The sequence below is a fragment of the Piliocolobus tephrosceles genome, chromosome 21, assembly GCF_002776525.5.
Source record: "Piliocolobus tephrosceles isolate RC106 chromosome 21, ASM277652v3, whole genome shotgun sequence".
Taxonomy (NCBI): Eukaryota; Metazoa; Chordata; class Mammalia; order Primates; family Cercopithecidae; genus Piliocolobus; species Piliocolobus tephrosceles.
This window is the reverse complement of record NC_045454.1, coordinates 9,801,604-9,826,695: the sequence shown is the minus strand read 5'-3', so window position 1 is coordinate 9,826,695 and position 25,092 is coordinate 9,801,604. Positions and strand designations below refer to the sequence as shown.

The 25,092-nt window shown below is 52.7% G+C and overlaps 1 protein-coding gene across 10 annotated transcripts; it reads right to left on the bottom strand.

Moving 5' to 3' along the window:
• Window positions 1–289: 289 nt before the first annotated feature.
• CCDC114 (coiled-coil domain containing 114) lies at window positions 290–24,346 on the bottom strand. Of its 10 annotated transcripts, none has more exons than XM_026457326.2 (16): window positions 24,256–24,346; window positions 23,022–23,061; window positions 22,549–22,641; window positions 20,966–21,065; window positions 20,631–20,820; window positions 15,366–15,488; window positions 14,925–15,038; window positions 8,844–8,911; window positions 7,978–8,165; window positions 7,715–7,849; window positions 7,077–7,159; window positions 6,754–6,922; window positions 2,034–2,197; window positions 1,857–1,954; window positions 1,444–1,522; window positions 290–1,372 (listed from the first exon to the last, which is right to left on the bottom strand). In XM_026457326.2, exons 3-16 carry the CDS (start codon window positions 22,616–22,618, stop codon window positions 812–814), a joined length of 2,142 nt encoding a protein of 713 aa, XP_026313111.1. In that variant the 5' UTR covers window positions 22,619–22,641; window positions 23,022–23,061; window positions 24,256–24,346; the 3' UTR covers window positions 290–811. The 10 variants fall into 10 exon arrangements, with proteins under 10 accessions (XP_026313111.1, XP_023038261.1, XP_023038262.1 ...); XM_023182493.3 differs by having other exon boundaries at window positions 23,005–23,061; window positions 24,256–24,345; XM_023182494.3 differs by having other exon boundaries at window positions 299–1,372; window positions 6,754–6,865; window positions 23,005–23,061; window positions 24,256–24,345.
• Window positions 24,347–25,092: the final 746 nt, after the last annotated feature.

Sequence of the window (25,092 nt, the reverse complement as noted above, 5' to 3'; positions counted from 1 at the left end):
CCATCTCTACTAAAAATACAAAAATTAGCCAGGCGTGGTGGTGGGCACCTGTAATCCCAGCTACTTAGGAGGCTGAGGCAGGAGAATGGCGTGAACCTGGGAGGCAGAGGTTGCAGTGAGCTGAGATCGTGACACTGCACTCCAGCCTGGGCAACAAGAGGGAAACTTCATCTCTATAAATAAATAAGAATGCTGAATGAGTGAGTGAGTGAATGAACGAATGGCAGGGAATCAGGACAGGGTCACAGATGACCCCCAGGCCGGAGGTAGAGGAAGCAGCCATGCCTGTAGCCGGCTCTCCACACATAGGCTTTATTTCCACAGTCCCATTTTCCCATGCTGAACCTGGCATCTTCGCCCTGACTTTTCCCATGCCTGTCAGCACTAGAGGGCTCTTGGGGAGTGAGGAGCTGCAGAGAGAGGGACACAGGATGTATGGAGAGCCTGGGAGATGGAGACGAGGAGAGTGAGCCAGCAACAGAAGGTGGGGAATCAACAGGGGGTCAGGGCTCAGCAGACACGGAAGGGGCAGATATGGAGACAAGAAGGACGGACACTGACTGGGAAGCCGAGAGAACAGGAGATCGGGAGGCAGAGGGAAAAGCAGGGTCAGGAGCGGAGAGAAAGGAACTAGGAGACAGAGGTGAGGTGGTGATGAAAGGCAGATGAAAACAGTTAAGAGCAGCAAAAAGACAGAGGCCTGGGACTGGGAGAAAAAGACAGGGACCCACAAGGCAAACAGGGAAGTAGAGACACAAAAAAAGACCCCTACAGAGAGCCAGGGCAGGCTGGGGGCTGCGTGCCCCTCGTGTCAGCCCTGGGAGTCTTTGCTGGTGGAGGAGCCGGGGCCAGTGCTGGAGGCAGGGCCGGTGCTGGAGACGTGGTCTCTGCTGGACCCGGGGCCTCCGCTGGACCTGGGGCCTCCGCTGGAATCAGACGCTGTGCCTCCGCTCTCCACGCCACCCTCTGTGTTTTCTCCACCCCTGCTGGACCCCGCGTATCCAGTGGAGCCCAGGTAGCTGCTGGTGCTGACAGGTCTGAAGGTCATGTGGCCCCCACTCGAGGTACTGGTGGAGCCGAAGGTCATGTGGCCAGTGTTGGGGTCACCGTGCGTGACGTGGCTGGGCAAATGCCCCGGGCTGGATTTGAGGGGGCCAAAAGTGACGCGGCCAAGAGAGCCACGGTCTCTGCTAGTCTTGTGGCTCAAGATGGACCCGGGGATGGCACGGGGTTGCCTGGTGGGCACCAGGACGGTACTGGAGCCGGCCCTCTGGGTGCTGGCCAGGTCCGCGCTCAGGGTGCCGTCCAGCTTCGCGGCGGCATCGGCCAGGTCCTTCTGGCGCTGCGCCTCTGCTTGCTCCTGGAGCTCCACCTGCAGGGAAGGTGAGCTGGGCCGGGACGCACACTGAGGCCTGGCCCCACCCCCGAGAGCCCCAATCTCACCAGCTTCTCCACTTGGCTCAGCAGCTCCTCCCTGCTCATGGGGTAGTCATCGCTGGCCTCAAACCCTGGGGGGTCTTCTCTGGGGAGGGGAAGGAAAACCGGAAAAGACTAGACTCTCAGCCCTCAAAAAGGCCAGTGGCCCTTCCTGCGAAACCCCGGGAACCTCAGTCATTCTCCCACCAGCCCTGAGTGCCCTCCCCTTCTGGGGTACCCAGGGCCCCATCTTCCCACACAAAGGTGCCAAGCCCCTACTCCTTCTGGCTGCCTCGAAGCACACACCTCATATTCTAAACCCCCAGGGCCACATCCACCAGCCAGTCCCCAAAAGCCCCCCAAAACCCTCTATCCTGTGTGTTCCCTCTGCCCCCATGGAAGCCCCGTCCCCTCTGCGTCCCTCCTGCCCTGCGCCTCACAGATTGTCAGGGGGCTGAAGTGGGGCCATCTTCTTCGGAAGGTCCTCCAGGTTCCGGCCCAGCGCCAGGAGGGCAGCGTCGGCCAGGGAGGTGAGGCTCTGGAGAGTGTGGAAGCCTGTAGTCGGCTGGGCCACCCCTGAGACCTGCCTCCCGTCCCGGCTCCCTGCCGCCTCCCACCTGGGCATCCAGGAAGGCCTGCACTGTCAGGAGCTCCACCAGCCGCTTCTCGATGAGGCTCAGGAAGAGACCCACGTCCCGGTCTGCCATGCCGGTCTTGACCCCAAGGAGGTCATCGATCATGCTGCCGTCGCAACGGGCCTTGGTGAAGAGGAGCTGGATATCTGCGTCATGGAGGGCCAGCTGTCAGGGATCTGGCACCGCCAGCTGGGTGCTAGCCCTCTCCCCACTCAGGTCCTCACTGCCCCATTCTACAGAGACTGCAATCAAGGCTCAGAGACCAAAAGGGAGTCACCTGAGCTCAGCCAGCCAGGCAGGGGGAGGGCACTGCTGTGCAATCCCTCTCTCCCTGGCTTGTCCTTCAAAGTCAGCCTCAAGTATCACTGCCTCCAGGAAGCCTTCCCAGTGACCCCAGCAGAGCTGGCTTGGTGAGTGTGAGACCCAGGTGGTGGCGAGGGGCCTGCACTTGGCTTGACACGCTGCTGCTCTTCCTATCTTGAAAGTCTCGGCAATTTTTATTTATTTATTTATTTTTTATTTTTTATTTTTTTTGAGACGGAGTCTCGCTCTGTCTCCCGGGCTGGAGTGCAGTGGCCGGATCTCAGCTCACTGCAAGCTCCGCCTCCCGGGTTTACGCCATTCTCCTGCCTCAGCCTCCCGAGTAGCTGGGACTACAGGCGCCCGCCACCTCGCCCGGCTAGATTTTTGTATTTTTTTTTTAGTAGAGACGGGGTTTCACCATGTTAGCCAGGATGGTCTCGATCTCCTGACCTCGTGATCCGCCCGTCTCGGCCTCCCAAAGTGCTGGGATTACAGGCTTGAGCCACTGCGCCCGGCCCTAGTCTCGGCAATTTTTAAATAAGACTTCTGCACTGGGCCCCACAAATTACGGTCTTGCACCGCAGACCAAGTTAGGGCCTCCTCTCGCCCCCAGAGCCTGGGCGTCCTCCATCCTAGCCCCTGAGTGATGCCCAGTGCTCAGGTCAGTCCCCTCCAGGGCCTCTCCCCACTGTGCCCACATCACCTAGCACAGGGCTGGGCTCAGCCGTCACGACAGCGGGAAGGAGGACCTGCCCATATTTGAGCTCCTACGGTGTGCCCCGAGGGGGCTCTCCAGCTTGCCCCCCACCACCCCCCACCTTTCTCTCCATCTGTCATCCCTTCTAATTCTCATGACAACCCTGCAAAGAAGCCACTGCCATCCCCATTCCCAGAGGGGCCCAGAAGGAGGAAGCCACACACCAAGGTTCATAATTGGTGGAGCTGAGATTCAAACCCAGGACAGGCTGGGCGCGGGGGCTCACACCTGTCATCCCAGCATTTTGGGAAGCCAAGGCAGGCAGATCATTTGAGGTCAGGAGTTTGAGACCAGCCTGGCCACCATGGTGAAACCCTGTTTCTACTAAAAATACAAAAAAACTAGCCGGGCGTGGTAGTGCATGCCTGTAATCCCAGTCACTGGAGAGGCTGAGGCAGGAGAATCGCTTGAACCCGAGAGACGGACATTGCAGTGAGCCGAGATCACACCACTGCACTCCAGCCTGGCTGACAGAGTGAGATTCCGTCTTAAATAAATAAATAAATAAATAAATAAATAAATAAATAAATAAATAAATGCTAACAATAAATGTAAAAAAAAGAAAAACAAAAAACAAAAAACAGGACAGCCTGACTCCTGAGTGTTCTGCATGGCTACTTCCTGAAAAATAAGAAAGATGAGGCCAGGTGTGGTGGCTCACGCCTATAATCCCAGCACTTTGGGAGACCGAGGCAGGTGGATCACCTGAAGTCAGGAGTTTGAGACCAGCCTGGCCAACATGGCAAATCCTGCTCTCCACTAAAAATACAAAAATTAGCTGGGCATGGTGGTGTGTGCCTGTAATCCCAGCTACTAGGAGGCTAAGGCAGGAGAATCACTTGAACCCAGCAGGGGGAGGCTGCAGTGAGTGGAGATCGTGCCACTGCACTCCAACCTGGGGGACAGAGCAAGACTATCTCTCAAATTAAATAATAATAATAATAATGATAATAATAGAAATAAAAGAGAACGATGGGAGGCTGCACAGGTGGATGCAACTGATACCCACGGAAAGGATAAAAAAAAAAGAAACTCGGCCAGGTATGGTGGCTCATGCCTGTAATCCCAGCACTTTGGGAGTCCAAGACAGGAGGATCACTTGAGTCCAGGAGTTCAAGACTAGCCTGGACAACATAGTAAGATTCCCATCTCTAAAAAAAAAAAAAAAGGGAGGGGCCAGGCGCAGTGGCTCATACATGTAATCCCAGCACTTTGGAAGGCCAAGGCAGGTGGATCACCTGAGGTCAGGAGTTTGAGACCAGCCTGGCCAACATGGCGAAACCCCGTCTCTACTAAAAATACCAAAATTAGCTGGGTGTGGTGGCGGGTACCTATAATCCCAGCTACTCGGGAGGCTGAGGCAGAATTGCTTGAGCCTGGGTGGCAGAGGTTGCAGTGAGCCAAGATTGCGCCACTGCACTCCAGCCTGGGCAAAAGAGCAAAATTCCTCTCAAAAAAATAAATAAATGAAAAAAATCTAAAAATGTTTTTAAAAAGGAAACTCTAGACCCCTTCCTCATACCATACATGCAAATCAATTTGGCATAAGTCACAGACTTCAATGTGGGAGCTCAAACAATGAAACTTCTAGGAGAAAACACAGCACAATGCCTTTGTAAACTCAGGACAGGCGAAAATTTCTTAGGCAGGCCATAAAGTCACTAACTACAAAAAGAAAATTTCATAAATTAGATCTCAAAACTAAGAAACTTCAGTTCATCACCGAAAAAGTGAAAAGACAAGCTACAGTATAAGAGAAAATATTTACCAAAAGTCTAGTGTCTAGAATATACAAAGAACTCCTACAACTCAGTTATAGCAAGAAAACCCAACTTTTAAAAAAACAAGTGCACAAGATTGAACAGGAACTTCACAAAGATATCCGAATGGCCAATACGATGCTCAATATTATTAGTCACTAGGGAAATGCCAATTAAATTAATAGAGATAGTACTGCACAAACGTTAGATGGCTAATATTAAAATGGCTGATGGCCGGGCGCGGTGGCTCACGCCTGTAATCCCAGCATTTTGGGAGGCTGAGGCGGGCAGATCACGAGGTCAAGAGATCGAGACCCTCCTAGCCAACATGGTGAAACCCTGACTCTACTAAAAATACAAAAATTAGCTGGGCATGGTGGCACACACCTGTAGTCTCAGCTACTCGAGAGGCTGAGGCAAGAGAATTGCTTAAACCCAGGAGGTGAAGGTTGCAGTGAGCCGAGATCACACCATTGCACTCCAGCCTGGTGACAGAGCAAGACTCCATCTCAAAAATAAAATAAAATAAAAAATGGCTGCCACTAGGAAGCAGTGGAGAGGGTGTGGGACATCTGCGACCCCCATATGCTCACATAGGTGAGGGCATAAAATCTTGCGACCAGTTTGGAAAACTGTTTGGCATTTTCCAATAAATATCAACATATACCTAAGACCCATCAATCCCACTGCTAGGCATTCATAGACAGACAGATGTACATGGATGATCCATAGATGAACACTGGATAGATGAATGGATGGGTGGATGATGATATGGGACAGTTGGAGGGACAGCATCTGTTTTTCAGTGTTTTGTGAAACAAGTGGAATAATGCCTAAGTGCCTAGCAGAGTGACACATAATAAACATTGCTATTATATTTTATCATCATTTTCTTTATAAATAATAACATTTTTGGTAACTAAGACTAAGAAGAAATTTGGTAACTAAGACTAAGACTAGGAACACAAAAGTCAAATGTCATTGCAGATAAATGGATGAACAGATGGATGTGGGGCTGTTGGAGGCAGACGGACGGATAGACAATAGATGGATGGATGGATGGATGGATGGATGGATGGATGGATGGATGAATGGATAGATGGACATGGGACAGTTGGAGGGATAGACCCTGGATGGGATGGACGGACAGATGGATGGACGGACAGATGGAGGGGTAGACCCTAGATGGACAGATAGATATGGGACAGATGAAGGAATAGACCCTGGATAGATAGATGGATATGGGACAGATGGAGGGATAGACCCTGGATGGAGAGAGAGATATAGGACAGATGAAGGAATAGATCCTGGATGAATGATGGATACAGGACAGTTGGAGGGATAGACCCTGGATGGATGGATGGATGGATGGATGGATGGATGGATAGATATAGGACAGATGGAGAGGTAGATCCTGGATGGATAGATAGATATAGAACAGATGAAGGAACAGACCCTGGATAGATAGATGGATATAGGACAGATGAAGGGATAGACCCTGGATGGAGAGATAGACATAGAATTATGAGGGAATAAATCCCGGATGGATGATGGATATAGGACAGTTGGAGGGATAGTCTCTAGATGGATGGATGGATGGATGGATGGATGGATATGGGACAGTTGGAGAGATCAACCCTAGATGGATGGATGGATGGATGGATGGATGGGTGTAGGACAGCTGGAGGGACAGATGCTGGATGGATAGATGGACATGAGACAGTTGGAGGGATAGACCCTGGTTGGAAAGATGGACAGATATGGAGCAACTGATAAGCAAGTGAACCAAGTTGTCCATGCAATGCCTCCAAGCCCCACAGGCTAATGGTGTCCTTCCAAGTGGAGAAGCCAGGCTTTGGAGGGGGTGCCTGTGGGTGCTCACCAGCCTTGAGCTTCTCCAGCTGTCCCCGCACATCTTGGAAGCGGGCCTCAAGTCGCTCAGCCTCCGAGCGCACCTTGTCCATGCGCTGCTGCAACGCATTCTGCTGCTGCTCCTGCAGCAAATGCCGGTCATCCTTGCTGGCACGTGCACTCACCAAAGCCTCCTGCATCTGCGGGGACAGGGCTGAATGCTGGGCCAGATGGCAGCCTCGGGAGTTGGGGGGTATGGAGCTGGGAAGAAGAGGCAGGAGGGGGGCTGAGGGAGGGGAGGGGGCAGGGAGGCAGGGAGAAGAGGAGGAGATGGAGAGGGCAGGCCTCACTCACCTCCTTGATCTCTTCCTGCACATGCTCCAGCTCCAAGTTCTGCTCATTGATGAAGTTGAACTCAGCAAAGTTGCGCTCCTCGACTGGGAAAGTTGGGCAAGGCGGGTCCCAGAGAGAGGGAGACAGAGACACAGATACAGAGAGAACAGAGACAGACAGGCACACAGAAGGCCAGAGAAAGTGAGGAAGAGGAAGGCCACACAGAGACCAAGGCAGAGAGATGAACAGAGAGGAATCACAGAGACCAAGAGGCGTGGGAAGATACGACGGGGAAACACAGAAATACATAGCAAGGCAGAGAGGGAAAGCCAGAGAGACTCGGTAATAGCAAGGGAGATGGGGAGATGCAGGCATGGAGAACGGTAGATATGGGTAAGGAGAGACACAGAGAGGGACGGGGTTGAGGGAAGGATGTGGAGAGTGACCCCAGGCCCAGGAGTGAGGAGGGGATGGGGAGGGGCAGAGACAGGGCCACAGTAAGACGCCAGTGGACATGGGTGGCGGGTCCCAGGCCTGACACCTTGTTCCTCCAGTGCAGGTGGAGGAGTCCCCAGAGCCAGAGCCGAAGCCAGCCTGCACTGGACTCAGGGGGTGCCGGGGCCCCTGGGCCTCCTCCCTCCACCCAGGGCCCCACTCACTCTCCAGATACTTCTGCACCAACAGGTCGGGGTCGCTCTCCCCCATCAGCTGGGACAGTTTATTCAGGGCGTCCTCGTAGCGAAGCACCAGCCTCTCCTGGGAGGTCTTCCGGACGCCCTCGGCCACCTCCCGGGCTGGGGGAAGAGAGAACAGCAGGTCGGCCTCCTGGGTGGCCTCCAGCACAGAGACCTCCTGGGTGCGCTGCAGGTGTCCCAGGGGCGGCCAGGCCCTCGAGATGCAAAGGCAGCAGCCCCTGCCTCACCCTGCTTTTCACGCTTCTCCAGGACATCGGAATCCGGCTGCCGGTCGTTGTTTTTGAGCTTGAGGAAGCGGTGCAGCTGCTCCAGGTGTGATATCTGCCGCCGCAGGACCTGCGCCTCCGTCTCACTCTGGGCCTCCTCCTTCTCCGCGCGCTCCCGCAGCAAGCCCATCTTGGCCTTCGCCTCCTCCCTGGGGGGGTCAGCTGGGGTCAGGATGACTGGAGGCTGGGCTGGGGTCCACCTGGGGCCCTGGGGATGGGCAGGGTCAGCCAGAGGTTGTGGGGGTGGGGTGGAGTCAGCTGGTGTCCCAGATGAGCAGGGCCAGCCTGGGGTCACAGGAATGGGGCTGAATCAGGTTGCAGTTATCCTGTGGTCACAAAAAGCAGAGAACTGGCTGGGCACGGTGACTCCGTCTGTAATCCCAGCACTCTGGGAGGCAGGAGGATCACCTGCGGTCAGGAGTTTGAGACCAGCCTGGCCAACATGGTGAAACCCCATCTCTACTAAAAATACAAAAATTAGCCAGACCTGGTGGTGCATGCCTGTAATCCCAGCTACTCGGGAGGCTGAGGCAGGAGAATCGCTTGAACCCGGGAGGTGGAGGTTGCAGTGAGCCGAGATCACACCACTGCACTATAGCCTGGGTGACAGAGCCAGACTCTGTCTCAAAAAAAAAAAAGAAAAGAACAGGACCTTGAGAGTGGAGGTGGGGAACTGGTGGGAGAGAGAGAAAAGGGGGAAATTATGGGGGAAAAAATAGCTTCTGATGTCTGTTTCATGAGCCCTGAACCTTCCCACCACTGCCTTATGGAAAGGTATGTCCTGAGTCATCTGGGTCCCACAACCCCGGGATGCCCGCAGTCCCCACCTGACGGCGTAGGCAGCGGTAGAGGAGAGGATAAGGGTGCTGACCAGGTGCCGCAGGCGGTGGATCTCCTGTAGGGGGAGGAGAAGAAAATCAGTGCCACTTCTTACAAACTCATTGCTCCAAGTCTTTCCTTTTGGCCCCATGCTTCTCCAATAAGGAGTAAAGCTCCTGAACCTTCCAAATGTGGACCCTCCTCATTAGTGACTGCCCATGAAAGGGATTTTAAAGAGGTATGAGACAAACTGATAAGCTGGATCAAAAGGCTCTTTCTGTAGATAACCACAAACTAAGAAAATACTTAGTAACCTACGGGGGCTGGGTGGAAATGAGGTGGGGGAGATGGACAGGAAATGACATTTCTCTAGAAGACCTTTTAGAATAGTTTTGATTTGAGAACCTTGTTAATGTTTTACATATTCATAAAGGAAATTAAATCAATAAAGAGAGGAGAGAAAACTAAAAGTGAATGCAAATGGAAGCAAGTGAAGTTAACTGTATTTAAAAATACTAACAGGGCCGGGCGCGGTGGCTCACGCCCATAATCCCAGCACTTTGGGAGGACGAGGCGGGCGGATCACCTGAGGTCGGGAGTTCGAGACCAGCCCGGCCAACATAGAGAAACTCCATCTCTATTAAAAATACAAAAGTAATCGGGCGTGGTGGCGGCGCCTGTAATCCCAGATTCTCGGGAGGCTGAGGCAGGAGAATCGCTTGAACTCTGGAGGCGGAGGTTGCAGTGAGCCAAGATCACGCCATCGCACTCCAGCCTGGGCAACAAGAGCGAAACTCCAACTCAAAAAATAATAATTATTATTATTATTATACTAATAACCACACAGGTCAAAATAAAAGGAACTAATCCAAATAACTTCTGAATAGAATAATTTGAAAAGATAGGCTGACGCTCATGCCTGTAATCCCAGCACTTTGGGGGGCTGAGGCAGGCGGATCACCTGAGGCCATTTTAAGGCCAGCATGGGCAACATGGTGAAACTCCGTCTCTACTAAAAATACAAAAATTAGCTGGGTGTGGTTATGCACGCCTGTAATCCCAGCTCCTTGGGAGGCTCAGGCAGGAGAATCACTTGAACCCGGGAGACAGAGGTTGCAGTGAGCCAAGATCATGGCCACTGCCCTCCAGCCTGGACGACAGAAAGAGACTCCATCTCAAAAAAAAAAAAAAGAAAAAAAGAAAAGATATATAAATACTCATATTCTCAGAGGACAAAACAAACTGCAAACAAATCCTGAACACTATTTATCAGGTTTGGGGGTGGTGGTATGGCTGCGGCAATTCTGTAATTCTTATGTATGTATCATATGACTCAGCAAATGAGTAAGTATGTTGATGTGGTTGGGAACTGGGGTTCCCGCTGTGGGAGAAGAGAGCCAGAAAGATGAAATGAAGAGGCCAGGTGCAGTGGCTCATGCGTGTAATCCCAGCACTTTGGGAGGCCAACGCAGGCGGATCACCTGAGGTTGGGAGTTCGAGACCAGCCTCAACAACATGGAGAAACCCCATCTCTACTAAAAATCCAAAAACTTAGCCAGGCGTGGTGGCGCATGCCTGTAATCCCAGCTACTCGGAAGGCTGAGGCAGGAGAATCGCTTGAACTCAGTAGGCGGAGGTTACAGTGAGCCAAGATCACGCCATTGCACTCCAGCCTGGGCAACAAGAGCGAGACTCCGTCTCAAAAAAGAAAGATGAAATGAGGAATGCTCAGGAAAAACCTGGTGGTACTGGAACGGAATCAGAGGTATCAACGTGAACTCACTATTGTAAAATATGTCAGCCAGGCACGGTGGCTCACGCCTGTAATCCCAACACTTTGTGAGGCCAAGGCAGGAGAATCACTTGAGCCCAAGAGTTTGGGAGCAGCCTGGACAACACAGTAAGACCCCATCTCTACAAAAAATAAATAGAATTTTAAAACATATAAAATATGTGTGCTTCCTAGCTCTCTCCAGAGAAAGGGCCTCAAAGCAATGACACCCAAGTAGCAACGAAGTCTCTTAGTGCCTCAACACCTACTCTTCCCTAGAAAGAATCGGGACTCCTCAGAACAATGGCCAACCCCAGGGATGGGGCAGAACAAGGTCCAGATCACCTAGGCTATCTTCCTGTGCCAGAAAGTGAGGAAGTACTCCCGAAAAGTGATGGGGTGTGTCCAAAGGCCACAGAAGTCAGCTTGAAGGGGCACCCCCAACCAAATCTGGGGCAATTTGAACATTAAAACGAATGGCAGTTACGGATTATCATCTATAAAGTCAGAATACACTCATGCTCACCGACAAGGAGAAACAGAAGTTTTTCCTTTTTTTTTTTTTTTTTTTTTTTTGAGACAGAGTTTCACTCTTATTGCCCAGGCTGGAGTGCAGTGGCGCAATCTTGGCTCGCTGCAACCTCCGGCTCCCTGGTTCAAGTGATTCTCCTGCCTCAGCCTCCCAAGTAGCTGGGATTACAGGTGCCTGCTACCACACCCGGCTACTTTTTGGTATTTTTAGTAGAAATGGGGTTTCACCATGTTAGCCAGACTGGTCTCAAACTCCTGACTTCAGGTGATCTGCCTGCCTCAGCCTCCAAAAGTGCTGGAATTACAGGCATGAGCCACCGCACCTGGCTGAGAAGTGTTTCCTTAAGGAAAATGCCATCTTATAAATGTGGGAGAAATTACAGAGTTTTTTTAAATCACCCTTTTGCAGCCATTACAGTAATAACCGTTCAGGGAAGAATCATTCATGGATGCTAAAATTGATGGCAGTAGCTGCTGGCTGGGGTTGCACACTCCATGCAGCCGGTGGGAGCCCTGCCCCTTCTAAGTTGGAGTGGGAGCTCCCTGGATGCAGCTGCAGCCATCCGAACCACAGTTGCAGACCCAGGCCTTCTGCTCCACTGAGCAGGCAGGATCCCCGCCCTCCTGGACGGGGCGACAGCTGCCCAAACTGCTGCTGTGGATCTGAGCCTCTCTGTGCTCCTGCAGGGGGTCAGGAGCAGGCAGGGTCTGCCCTCCTAGGTGCAGTTGCAGCCACCCAACCCACAGCTACAGACCCGGGCCTCCCACTCCAGGGAGCAGGCAGCAGCCGGGGACAAGCGAGGGTCCTGCCCCTTCCGAGTTGGCAGGGTGGGAGCTCCCAGAGCGCCGCTGCGGCCACCCTCCCAACCACAGGACCTAGGCATCTCTGAAGTTCTCTGCAGCCTGCACCCTCAGGGGCCCAGGAAAGCACCCCCGATCCCTGCAGGCTCAGGGGTGTCTGCTCCTGCTGCTTGGCCTCTCTCCTCTCTTGCACCCACTCTGATCTCAGAGAAGGCTTGGGGTCCAGCCCAGTGCCATGAATGGCAGCAGGAGGCAGACACATTCCTGGGCAGAAGAGGGCAGGTCCCCGGTAAGGTCCCTCCTTTAGGCCAGGGAGGGCCTGACAGCTGGGGGCCAGGTTGCCAGTACTGCAAAACGAGTGGGGACTTGCAGCGTCTCCTCCAGGCCTGCCCATGGCCGCCCATGGAGCTACCCTCTCTGCTGAGAGCTTCAGAGGCCTGCAGACATCTGAACAACCTGACTGCAGAGAGACCACCCTCTCCAGGGCCTCCTCATGGCTGACAGCTGAACACTGGGCAAGACCACCTGCCTACAGAGGAGCTGCTCCCTGCAGGTCTCCTCTGAGCTGTCTTAATACTCCATAAAGCTCCTCTTCATCTTGCTCCTCTCCACTTGTCTGCCTTCCTCCTTCTTCCTGGACGCAGGACAAGAACTTGGGCAAAGGCACCACTGGCCGAGGAGGTTTCCAGCCAGAAAAGTGATGCCCTAAAGATCCCGTAACAAAATGATTGAGTGAAGGTGTGTCAGGGGACAAGATATTTACACACTCTCAGAGAATCTCCCCACGGACCACATAAGAAAGGGAAAACTCTCCATTGCAAAAACCTGGCTAGCCAAGTGACCAAAGACAACATCACTAGTCATGGGACAAGCTGACATCAGGTGCCTCCTGAGATCCTGCACAGGAAGGACACACTATCACTGCTGTGACATTCCCCCAAAGTGCAGACACCAAGTCTAATCATGGAGAAAGATCAGAGAAACCGGCTGGGCGCGGTGACTCACACCTGTAATCCCAGAACTCTGGGAGGCTGAGGCAGGCGGATCACCTGAGGTCAGGGTTCGAGACCAGCCTGACCAACATGGAGAAATCCTGTCTCTACTGAAAATACAAAATTAACCAGGCATGGTGGTGCATGCCTGTAATTCCAGCTACTCAGGAGGCTGAGGCAGGAGAATCACTTGAACCCAGGAGGTGGAGGTCGCAGTGAGCCAAGATCGCACCATTGCACTCCAGCCTGGGCGACAAGAGTAAAAAACTTCATCTAAAAAAAAAAAAAAAAGACCAGATAAACCCGTGTCAGGGGACATTGCACAACACAACTGGCCTGGATGCTTCCAAAATGTCAACGTCATGGAGAACAAAAAAGCCCAAGGGACTGACCCAGATGAACAGAGCCAGAACAACCAAATGCAACGTGGGATTCTGGACCAGAGCCTAGAGTAGGAAAATCAAGTTCACTGTAAAGGACATCATTGGGACAATCAGTGCCTTGAAATATGGACTATTTAGAATTCTAACAATGCTAATGTCCCTGACTTGGATAACAGCACTAAGTAGATGGCGTTGTTCTTGGGAAATGCTCACTAAAGTACTTAGGAACATAATGTCTACAACATATTGTCAAACAGTTCAGCAATCAGGATAATAAATTATTTTCAGCAAAACAATAATTACACACACAAATAGTAAGAGTGGGGAAGAAAGAGAATAAATGTGGCAAATTATCAAACTTGGTGAAAGATATATAGGAGTTATTTGTACAATTCTCGCACCTTTTCTGTAACTTGAAATTATTTCAAAATGAAAGTCAAGACCAGATGCAGTGGCTCACGCCTCTAATCCCAGCACTTTGGGAGGCTGAGGCGGGCAAACTGCCTGAGCTCCAGAGTTCAAGACCAGCCTGGGCAACATGGTAAAACCCTGTCCCTACCAAAAAAAAAAATCGGCCAGGCGCGGTGGCTCACACCTGTAATCCCAGCACTTTGGGAGGCCGAGGCAGGTAGGTCACGAGGTCAGGAGATCGAGACCATCCTGGCTAACACGGTGAAACCCTGTCTCTACTAAAAATACAAAAAATTAGCCAGGCATGGTGGCGGGCACCTGTAGTCCCAGCTACTCGGGAGGTTGAGGCAGGAGAATGGCGTGAACCCGGGAGGCAGAGCTTGCAGTGAGCCGAGATCGCACCACTGCGCTCCAGCCTGCGCGACACAGCGAGACTTCGTCTCAAAAAAAAAAAAAGAAAAATCATTTTAATTAGCTAGGCGTGGTGGTGCACGCCTGTAGTCCCAGGTCCTCAGGAGGCTGGTGCAGGAGAATTGCTTGAATCTGGGAGGCACAGGCTGCAGTGAGCCCAGATCACCTCACAGTGCTCCAGTCTGGGTGACAGAGTAAGACTCCATCAAAAAGAAAGAAAAGAGAAGAGAAGAGAAAGAGAAAGAGAAAGAGAAAGAGAAAGAGAAAGAGAAAGAGAGAGAATGTGAGAGAGAGAGAAAGAGAGAAAGAGAAAGAAAGAAAGAAAAGAAAGAAAGAAAGAAAGAAAAGAAAGAAAGAAAGAAAGAAAGAGAAAGAAAGAAAGAAAGAAAAAGAAAGAAAGAAAGAGAAAGAAAAGAAAAGAAAGAGAAAGAGAAAGAGAGAGAGAGAAAGAGAGAAAGAAAGTCAAAAGAGAGGGGACAGGGCTGGTTCTTCAAAGATCCCTGTGGAATGTATAATAAATGGCCTTGCAATAGTCAGGCAATAGATTGCCCTGGGTGATACTATTCAGAATGACACTCTGCTTTCTACAGCTATAAATGAAGCCACTTTTTTGTTGGAAGTGTCCTCCAACATTTCCCAGGCCTCCATGCCTTCTGGACTAAAGCAAGCCTACAGCTCTAGTCAATTCCATACTTGAGGCCTGAGTGCTAGAGCAGGAAGGGCAAACAGCTGTGGGGAGGACCTGGGCAGGGGTCCCTCTCTCCTCCCCTGGATTTCAGGGCCGCTGACCTTCTTCAGCTTGCGGTCCACGTTCAGATAGCGGTTCCTGTCGATCCGCAGCAGATCCAGCTCCTCCCGCAGGGCAGCGTTCCGCACCAGCTGGTTGTCAAAGTGACAGGTGACCTGGGAGTAGAAAGGCGGATGGAAGAGTGGGTCTGAGGCCAGGCCTGCCTGCCTCCTCCAAGCTCAGCCAAGGAGGAGACGCTTATCAGAGGTGGGGCCGGCCTGTTTCCTGAGAAACATCGGTTCTTTGGGGTTCCTGAAATCAATGTCCACTCCCCTCTAAGGACCCATCCGTCTCCTTTCCTTGGGAACCTCCATCCCTCCAGAATCCTGTGTCCTGACACACATGTGCACACACTGTCCACCATTTCCAGAACCCAACAACCATGCCCCGTTCTTCCCATAACCCCACAATTCAGGTCGAGGGACCAGGAGGCTGACCCTCACCCTGTCCAACTGGTCTTCTAGGATCCTGATCCTTCGCCCGATCTTGACCTTCTGATTCAGGATGAATCCTGGGGACCTGACATTCTTACTGTGCGTAAAGATCCGTGTCTCCCACTCCTGGATCTAGAAGAAAGAGGATGGTACCCATTTATGGTTGCCTGAATGTGGGAGAGATTGAATGGCCGAGGGAAAATGAGTCACTAAGCATGGCAGACATCTGCTGTGCCTGTTGCCCCAGAATAACATCTACCCTTCTGCTGACACTATCCAGCCCTCCATGTGGTTCTGGTGGGTGATACCACAGTGTATCACCCGATCAGCCACACGACCCAGGTCTGGACACTCACAGGGATTGGCCTACAGATGGGAATGCGACCCCATGGAGCCAGCCTGACTCGTTCCCTTTTTGGTTGTTGTTGAGACAGAGTCTTGCTCTGTCGCCCAGGCTGGAGTGCAGTGGTATGATCTTGGCTCACTGCAACCTCCACCTCCCAGGCTCAAGCAATTCTCGTGCCTCAACCTCCCGAGTAGCTGAGATTACAGGCATGTATGTACCACCACACCTGGCTAATTTTTGTATTTTTAGTAGAGCTGGGGTTTCGCCATGTTGGCCGGGCTGGTCTCAAACTCCTGACCTCAAGTGATCCACCCACCTTGGCCTCCCAAAGTGCTGGGATTACAGGCAAGAGCCACCACACCCAGCTCTGACTCGTTTCCTGATAGTCTGGGGGAAGCACATGAGATGGAAGGATGGGATTCCAGGACTTCTGCTGTCACAGCCCCACCACAGGGAGGATCCTGGGAGAATGAGGCCAGTGGACAGAAGTGGAGATGAGAGTTGGAGAGACGGTGAGAATGAACCTGATGACATTAGTATCCCTGGGTCTGCTTATGCCTAAAACCAGCTTCCAATCTGTCCTCATTTCTGTATTCATCTGTACTTATTGGGGTGTGCTGTGTGTCTCCAAGCAAACTGGGGGTTCCATGAGGACAGAGAGTCTTGTGTTTTCTCCGTGTCTGAGACAAAGAAGGTATTCAACATAACATGCGGACTAAACAGACAAATGAATTGCTTAACACTTCAATTTGTGCTCTGCTATGGGTTTAATCGTGTCCGTAAAAACTCGTATGTTGGCCAGGCACGGTGGCTCACGCCTGTAATCCCAGCACTTTGGGAGGCCGAGGCGAGTGGATCACCTGAAGTCAGGAGTTCAAGACCAGTCTGGCCAACATGGTGAAACCTCGTCTCTACTAAAAATACAAAACTTAGCTGGGCGTAACGGCATGTGCCTATAATCCCAGCTACTCGGGTGGCTGAGGCACGATAATCACTTGAGCCTGGTCTGGGAAGTGGAGACTGCAAAGAGACGAGATCACACCACTGCACTCCAGCTTGGGTGACTGAGCGAGACTCCACTTCAATAAAGAAAAGAAAAAGAAATACCCAAAATGTTGACACTGGGGGAAAATGCAGCAAAGTGTACAAGGGATATCTCTGCATTTTTTCAACTGCACATGAATCCCAACAAAATTTTCTTCCTTTTTTTTTTCTTTTTTTTTTTTTAGAGACAGGGTCTCACTCTGTCACCCAGGCTGAGTGCAGTGGTGCCACCATAGCTCACTGCAGCCTCCACCTCCCAGGCCAGACTCAAGCAATTCTCCTGCCTCAATAATTGCTTTATTAAAGAATAGATGACATACGGTAAAACTGCACATATTTAGTGTACAATTTGGGCTGGGCATGGTGGCTCACACCTGTAATCCCAGCACTTTGGGAGGCCGAGGTGGGCAGATCACCTGAGGTCAGGAGTTCAAGACCAGCCTGGCCAACATGGCAAAACCCCGTCTCTACTAAAAATATGAAACCAGCCAGGCACGGTGGCAGGCACCTGTAGTCCCAACTACCCGGGAGGCTGAGGCAGAAGAATTGCTTGAACCTGGGAGGTGGAGATTGCAGCGAGCTGAGATTGCGCCACTGCACTCCAGCCTGGGTGACAGAGTGAGACTCCATCTCTAAATAAATAAATAAACAAACAAACAAACAAACAAACTGTATAATTTGATATGTTTTGACATAAAATAGTGAAAATATCCATCACCCCTAAAAGTTTCCTCATGCCCTTTTGTAGTTCCTCACCTCATTCTCTTCCTGCAGTCGAGTCTCCCCACAGCAATCACTCATCTGTTTTCCATCACTATAGATTGGTTTGCATTTTCCAGAATTTTTTTTTTTGAGACGAAGTCTCACTCTGTCGCCCAGGCTGCAGTGTAGTGGCGCGATCTCAGCTCACTGCAAGCTCCGCCTCCCGGGTTCATGCCATTCTCCTGCCTCAGCCTCCTGGCTGGGCAGTAGCTGGAACTACAGGCACCCGCCACCATGCCCGGCTAATATATATATATATTTATATATATATATATATATTTGTATTTTTAGTAGAGACGGGGTTTCACTGTGTTAGCCAGGATGGTCTCGATCTCCCAACCTCGTGATCTGCCCACCTCGGCCTCCCAAAGTGCTGGGATTACAGGCGTGAGCCACCGCACCTGGCCTAGAATTTTATCTCAATGGAATTGTATAGTATGGACTCTTTTAGGGATCAAAGGGGTATCTGGTTTCTTTCACTCAGAATAGTTATTTTGAGATCCACCCATGTTCTGTGTATCAATAGCCGGGTTCCTTTTATTCATGAGTCACATTCCATTGCACGTATAGACCACAATTTGCTCGTCCACTCGCCCACCAACGGACATTTGGGTTGTTTCAGTTTTCGATTTCACAAATCAAGTTGGGTTATTACGAATATTCATGTACAATTCGTTACATGGACATGGGCTTTCTTTCCTCTTGGGTAAACATCTGAATGTGGAATGTCTGAATCATATTGTCTAGTATACGTTTTGGTTTTTGGCAACTGCCAAACTGGGCCAGGCGTGGTGCCCCACGTCTGTAATCTCAGCACTTTGGAAGGCCGAGGTGGGTGGATCACTTGAGGTCAGGAGTTCAAGACCAGCCTGGCTGACATGGTGAAACCCCCCGCTCTCTACTAAAAATATAAAGCCGGGCGTGGTGGCTCACGCCTGTAATCCCAGCACTTTGGGAAGCCGAGGTGGGCGGATCACGAGGTCAGGAGATCGAGACCTTTCTGGCTAACACGGTGAAACCCCATCTCTACTAAAAATACAAAATAAATTAGCCAGGCGTCATGGCGGGCGCCTGTAGTCCCAGCTACTTGGGAGGCTGAGGCAGGAGAACGGCCTGAACCCGGGAGGCAGAGCTTGCAGTGAGCCAGGATCTCGCCACTGCACTCTAGCCTGGGCGACAGAGCGAGACTCAGTCTCAAAACAAAAAAAAAAAATAAATGAAATGAAAAAAATAAAAATAAAAATGTAACAATTAGCTGGGAGTGGTGGCACACACCTGTAATCCCAGCTACTCGGGAGGCTGAGACAGGAAAATGTTTGAACCCAGGAGACAGAGGTTGTAGTGAGTTGACATTGTGCCATTGCATTCCAGCCTGAGTGGCAGAGTAAGACTTCGTCTAAAAAAAAACAAAAAAACAAAAAAAACCTGCCAAACTGTGTACCAAGAGTAGTGTGCCATTCCACATTCCCACCAGTGGAGTATGAGAGTTCTACTTCCTCCTCATCCTTACCAACACTTGGTATGGTCCGTCTTTTTAATGGAGTTTGGGCAAGTTCTTAATATATTCTGGACACAAGTTCTCTATCAGATGCATGCTTTGCAGACATTTTCTCCCAGTCTGGAACTTGTCTTTCCATTCCCTGTCTTTGCCAGTTTCTGCAGGTGGGATTCCTTGACTTGCGGATGCCTTACCTGTGGCCGCATCACTGTTTTTTGTTTTTGAAAGGGGGTCCGGGCCAGGCACTATGGCTCACGCTTATAATCCCAGCACTTTGGGAGGCCAAGGTGAGTGGATCACCTGAGGCCACGAATTTGAAACCAGCCTGGCCAACATGGCGAAACCCCGTCTCTACCAAAGATACAAAAATTAGCTGAGCTTGGTGGCACGTGCCTGTAGTCCCAGCTACTCAGGAGGCTGAGGCAGGAGGATCGCTCGACCTGGGAGGCGGAGGTTGCAGTGAGCCAAGATCCTGCCACTGCACTCCAGCCTGGGTGACACAGCAAGACTTTGTCTCAAAATAAAATAAAAGTAAAAGAAAAAGAAAGTGGGTCTCTCTCTGTTGCCCAGGCTGGAGTGCAGTGGGGCAATCATAACTCATTGAAGCCTCAAACTCCTGGGCTCAAGTAGTCCTGCCCCCTCAGCCTCAAGACACGCACCACTGTGCCCAACTGACAAATTGGTTTTTTAAATGAAGGGTAGACCAGAATTTAGCAGAATGAATCCCACATTAAAAAATATATATATATATATATATATATATATATATATAATTTGCTGAAACTTCTGTTTCAGATATATTAATATAGGTGTGTGTGTTTACATCTGTATGCAACTTGGTGTGTATGAACTACACCTCATGAGTCATGGTCTTAAAAACTTGACAGATCACTGGCCTAGAAAAATCACATTGTTTGCAAGGTCAAATAGCAAGGTCCTGAAACAGATGGGATTCGCAACCTGTCTAGACTGCGGCATTACCACCATCCTCGTTTGCAGATGAAGAAACTAGGCCCCAGAGAGGTGAAAACCTGCCTGCCCGTGGTCACAGAGCTCCGATGGCAGGGCCAGGACTCTAATGCAGGTTTTGGGGACTCTACCATACGAATCTTTCCTGCTTAACCTCACCAGTCCTATTTTCGAATGCCTGGGACTGTGCTAAACCAGCAAACATCTGTATTTCCACTGAACACAACTCTACCAGATGGATGCTTTCAATAGCCCTTTTATTTATTTATTTATTTATTTTTTAGACAGTCTTGCTCTGTTGCCCAGGCTGGAGTGCAGTGGCACAATCTTGGTTCACTGAAACCTCTGCCCCCCGGGTTTAAGCGATTCTCTTGCCTCAGCCTCCCTAGTAGCTGGGATTACAGGCATGTGCCACCACGTCTGGCTAATTTTTGTATTTTTTATAGAGACGGGGTTTCACCACGTTTGCCAGGCTGGTCTCGAACTCTTGACATCAAGTGATCTGCCTGCCTCAGCCTCCCAAAGTGCTGGGATTACAGGCATGAGCCACTACGCCTGGCCCAATAACCCCAATTTCCCATGAGGACGCTAAGGCTCAGAGAGGTTACAACACTTGCCCGTGAGCAGGATCTGCAGAACCCCATCTCAAACCCACCTGCTTGTCCAGGGCCCTGGTCTGCTCCTGCAGCTCCTCGATCTCTGCCTGAACCTGGGCCCGGCCCTTCAACAGGCGGTCCATGTTCTCCAGCCGCTCACTGTCCCGAAGCCGCTTGACCTGGTTCTGGGCTGCGCTGATCTGCACCTGAAGATCGCCCCGTACCTCCTCCAAGCGCCGGATCTCCTCGCTACCCAGGCCAGTAAGGGGGTAGAACTCAGCATTGCTAAAGGCAGGACGGGCTGCTCCTGCGCTCCCCTCTCAGACCCAGGAGTCTAGCTTCCAGCCCCTCTGACCCCCTCCTCCCCAGCTCAGGGCCCAGGCGCCCAGCTCACAGTTGCTTGTTGATGCGCTGGTGGACTTCCTTGCTGTAGGCCCGCCTCTCCCCTTCCATCACCTTGCATTGTCGCTGCAGCCTACTCAGCTCCCAATCCACTGAGAACAGGGCCGGCCAAGGCACTCAACAGGGATCCTGGCCACCAGCTCCTTCCAACCCAGGACCTAGGAATTCTGCTCTCTTTGGGGTCTCATAAACTGCAACTGAACTGCAGATCCAGCCCCCAACATCCCTCTAGGAATGCACCTCAGTTCCAGGATCCCTCGAGCTTCCTCATCCCTCCATACCCAAAACCGAACTCAGGGTTTTTTCCCCTAAAACCCACTCCCATCCCACCAGGGGCACTTCTGGAAGGCCTCTGGGTCTTCTGGGGCCTGGGCACACCACCTGGAACTGGGAAGGCTCTTGCTCCCTCCCTCCTTTTCTCCCCACCATCAGCAGCCCTCAGCCCCATCCTCTTGCCTCCTCCCTCTCTCAACCCATCCCTGGGCTTGGCCTCATCCTCTCCTACCTGGACGATCACCTCAACCTTTCTCTCAATTTCCAGCCTTCCCGCACAGTCCCAGAGGGTCTCTCTACACCCACAGCCGGCCCTACCCCACCCACAGCAGACCCTACCCGTCACAGGCCTCCCATGATGCCCCAGTACCTGCAGGACAAAGTCTCAGCACCTCAGCCTGGGATCCGAGACCCCAAATGACCTGACCTTACCCACCTCTCCAGTCTTGCCCACACGCTCCCCACCTCCAAAGGCCCAGTAATTTTCAATCCGGGGTGATTCTGCCTTCCAAAAACATTTGCAGTGTCTGGAGACTTATTTTTTCTAGACAGGGTCTTGCTCTGTCCCCCAGGCTGGAGCGCAGTGACACAGTCTCAGCTCACTGCAGCGTCTACCTCGCAGGCTCAAGCGATCCTCCCACCTCAGCCTCCCGGGTAGCTGGGATTACGGGTGCACACCATCAGACCTGGCTAATTTTATTTATTTATTTATTTGTAGAGATAAGGTCTCACTGTATTGCTCAGGTTGGTCTTGAACGCCTGGGCTCAAGTGATCCTCCTTCTTCAGCTTCCCAAAGTGCTGGGATTATAGGCATGAGCCAGCACGCCCAGCCTAGAGACATTTGTCATTGCCATGACTTGTGGGGAAGGGAGGGGGATACTGGTGTCCAGTGAGTAGAGGCCATGGACACTGCTTGGCATCCTACAACACACAGGACTGCCGCCACAACAAAGAATGATCCCACCCAAGAGTCAACAGCACTGAGGATGAGAAAGTCTACTCTAGCCACATTCTATCAGCTCTGCAGAAACACCCTTCCTTCCTTCTCCCCTTGGCAATTCCTACGGGGAGTTCTGGGCCCCACTCAAACTTCTGCTGCCTGAAGTCTCCAGCCTGCCCCACTGCCGAGGCTTGGCCCACCCACGGTGGTGCCCGCCCCACCTCCCTTAGGGCGCATGTCTCTTCCCACCAGAGGGCGCTCCTGGACAGACACGCTCTCTCCCTCCCTACAGGACGTGGAACTGGGGAAAGCTGGGGGCTGGAAAAGAATGGGTGAATGATATAAACAATGAATGAATTACCCATTCCCTCCAGAAAGGCCTCGCTTCCCTCCTCGGAGCGGAAGCTCCCTGCCAAGCGTCCCAAAGGCATCCTGGCCAAAGAAGGTGGGGCTCCTGTAGGCATGGACGTATAAGACCCTTCAGACAGCAGGCGGGCCAGAGTCCAGAGGAGGGTGGGCAATGAACTGAGAGCGACTGGGAATTGGAAAGGGGTGACCCTAGAACCACGCCGGCCTCATTCCTCCAAGAGGGGTTGGAGGGGGACCTCTCTCAGGCCTCTCCCACACCTCTCCCGCCCTCCCACTTCTCACACTCTGGGTCTTGCGTCTCGGCTCTGATTCTGGTGCGGGTTTGGCAGGGGATAGGTCTCCTGGGCTCTCAGGATATCCGAGGCCAGGCTGTTTGGTCGCAGGGGGGTGGGAAACCCCGGCCTGCTGGAGGGGGATTGGGCAGGGTCGGGGGAGTCCTGGGCCCTACCTGCCGACGGGCCTGACCTGTTCTTGGTGCTCCAAGCTCAGTGTTGTGGTCTGGTTACTGGGGAGATAAGGGACCAATGAGGACTGAGGACAGTGGCCAGGGAGGGACCGAGGCCGCGGGAGAAACTATGGGAAGAAGGGCAGAGAAGGATGCGAGGCGTAGACCTGCAGGGTTCCCATGGACTTAGAACTGATGGGCGAGGCCAGGCGCGGTGGTTCACGTCTGTAATCCCAGCACTTTGGGAGGCCGAGGCGGGTGCGTGACTTGAGGTCAGGAGTTCGAGACCAGCCTGGCCAACATGGTGAAACCCGTCTCTACTAAAAGTACAAAAAATTAGCCGGACGTGGCGGCTCGTGCCTGTAGTCCCAGCTAGCTACTCGGGAGACTGAGGCAGGAGAATCGCTTGAACCCGGGAGGCGGAGGTTGCAGTGAGCCGAGATCGCGCCACTGCACTCCAGCCTGGCCGACAGAGCGAGACTCCGTCTCCAAAAACAAACAAACAAACAAAATTGATGGGCGGGGAGGTCTTGCGAGGGGCGGAGCCTGGAGGGCCTGTGGACCCGGGCTGCGGAGCCCTGCGCCGTGCAGGGCTGAGAGGCCTGAGAGGGGCTTGCCGTAGGGCGCTGTGATGGGTGGGGCTGAGACCGGTGAAGAGAGTGGGAGGAACTTCGAGGGGCGGGGCTTCAGAGCCTGCGAGGGGAAGGGCACAGCCACCTGTACAGGACGGGCTTCGGCGACGGCGAGGGAAGGGGCACGAACACTGTACAGGGCCGGGCTTCGGAGCTGGCGAGGGGAGGGGCACGAACACCTGTACAGGGCGGGGCTTCGAAGCCGGAGAGGGGAGGGGCACGGGCACCCGTAAAGGGCGGGACCACGGGGCTGGCGAGGGGAGGGGCTTCCCCGTAAGGGGCGGGCTGCGAGGGTCGCGTTTGGAAGGCCTAACGAGTGGCCTGGTGGGAGGGAGGTGAAGGGCGGGCTAATCGGGAGGCGCTCAGGCCTGCAAGGCCTGCGGGAGGTCGGAACGGCCCTGGGGAGCTCGAGGCTGAGGTCTCGGTAGTACCGCGGGCCTGGAAGCGGCGGGAGCTGAAAGAGCCTGCGGGGACCTGTATGGAACCCCTCCAGGCCAGGCCGAGGTCCTACAAGACGGAGCCGAAGAGGTGCGTGTCTTAAGCTATGACCACGTTAAATTAAGGATTCAATGGAAGGAAGGCGGTTCCGAAGCCGCCAGTTGCTGGGAGAAGGAGCGCTCACCACAGCCTCAGCGGTTCACTACGCAAGCGCGACCAACGGCTTCCCGGGAATCCGCCAAAAACCCTTGGCCGCCTACCACGTCCGCGCGCTGGAAGGCGGAAGCGGGCGGGGCCTCGGGCACTCCTTATCGCCCCCGCTCTCCGGCCACGCCCCCTCTTGGTTACACCCACTCGCTCTGTAAGGCACGCCCCCTCCGCGGCGGCTGCTGCCCACGTGGGCCTCCCCCGGCGGGCGGGCAGTGGGCGCCTCTCCCTGTAGGCTGGGTGTGCCCGACGCCTGCGGTTTCCTGTGGGAGGAAGCGGCCTGCATACGCTCAGCTCAGCTCAAAATCTCGGAGGCCCAGGATGGGGAGATCCCGCCGCCACCTTCAGATCCCCTGATTCTTGCCCTTCTACATAGCCGTAGTGTGGGGACCCCCCTAATATCCCCATGGTACCCAAGCCTGGCGCCGATTCCACTCAGAGAACTTGATTCTGAGCCCTAGACTCGTATTTTTCACCTCCCCGGCTCAAGTTTCCATCTTCCTAGCCCCTAGCTCCCCCTTGTCCTCTCAAGATGGAGCCCTCTTTTCCTGTACCCCAAAAGGAACACGTCTCCCCAGCCTCTAATTTTTCCTTCAGTGACCCAGACTTTGCAAATTCCTTAGGGATCTGAGTGCAGACCCCAGTTTCTGTCCCTCTCAGGCACTTAAGTTTGAAACTATTTATTCTCCGCCCCCAGGGACCCTCATTTTTGATTCCCAACTTTAGCCTTGAGACCCAGTGGACCCAAGAATTTGCCCCTTCCCCAACTCCTAGAGACCCTGAATCAGGGTCCCCCAGTACTGACTCCACTCAG

Bases quoted from the DNA above. Each gene is read 5' to 3' on its own strand.
- CCDC114 (XM_023182485.2), bottom strand. From the start codon at position 22,618: ATGCCTTTGGGACGCTTGGCAGGGAGCTTCCGCTCCGAGGAGGGAAGC. The intron at 1,523-1,856 runs GTGAGGCGCAGG...TCCCCTCCCCAG, and splicing joins CTTCAGCCCCCTGACAATCT to AGAAGACCCCCCAGGGTTTG. The intron at 1,373-1,443 runs GTGAGATTGGGG...CCTTCCCTGCAG, and splicing joins TGAGCCAAGTGGAGAAGCTG to GTGGAGCTCCAGGAGCAAGC.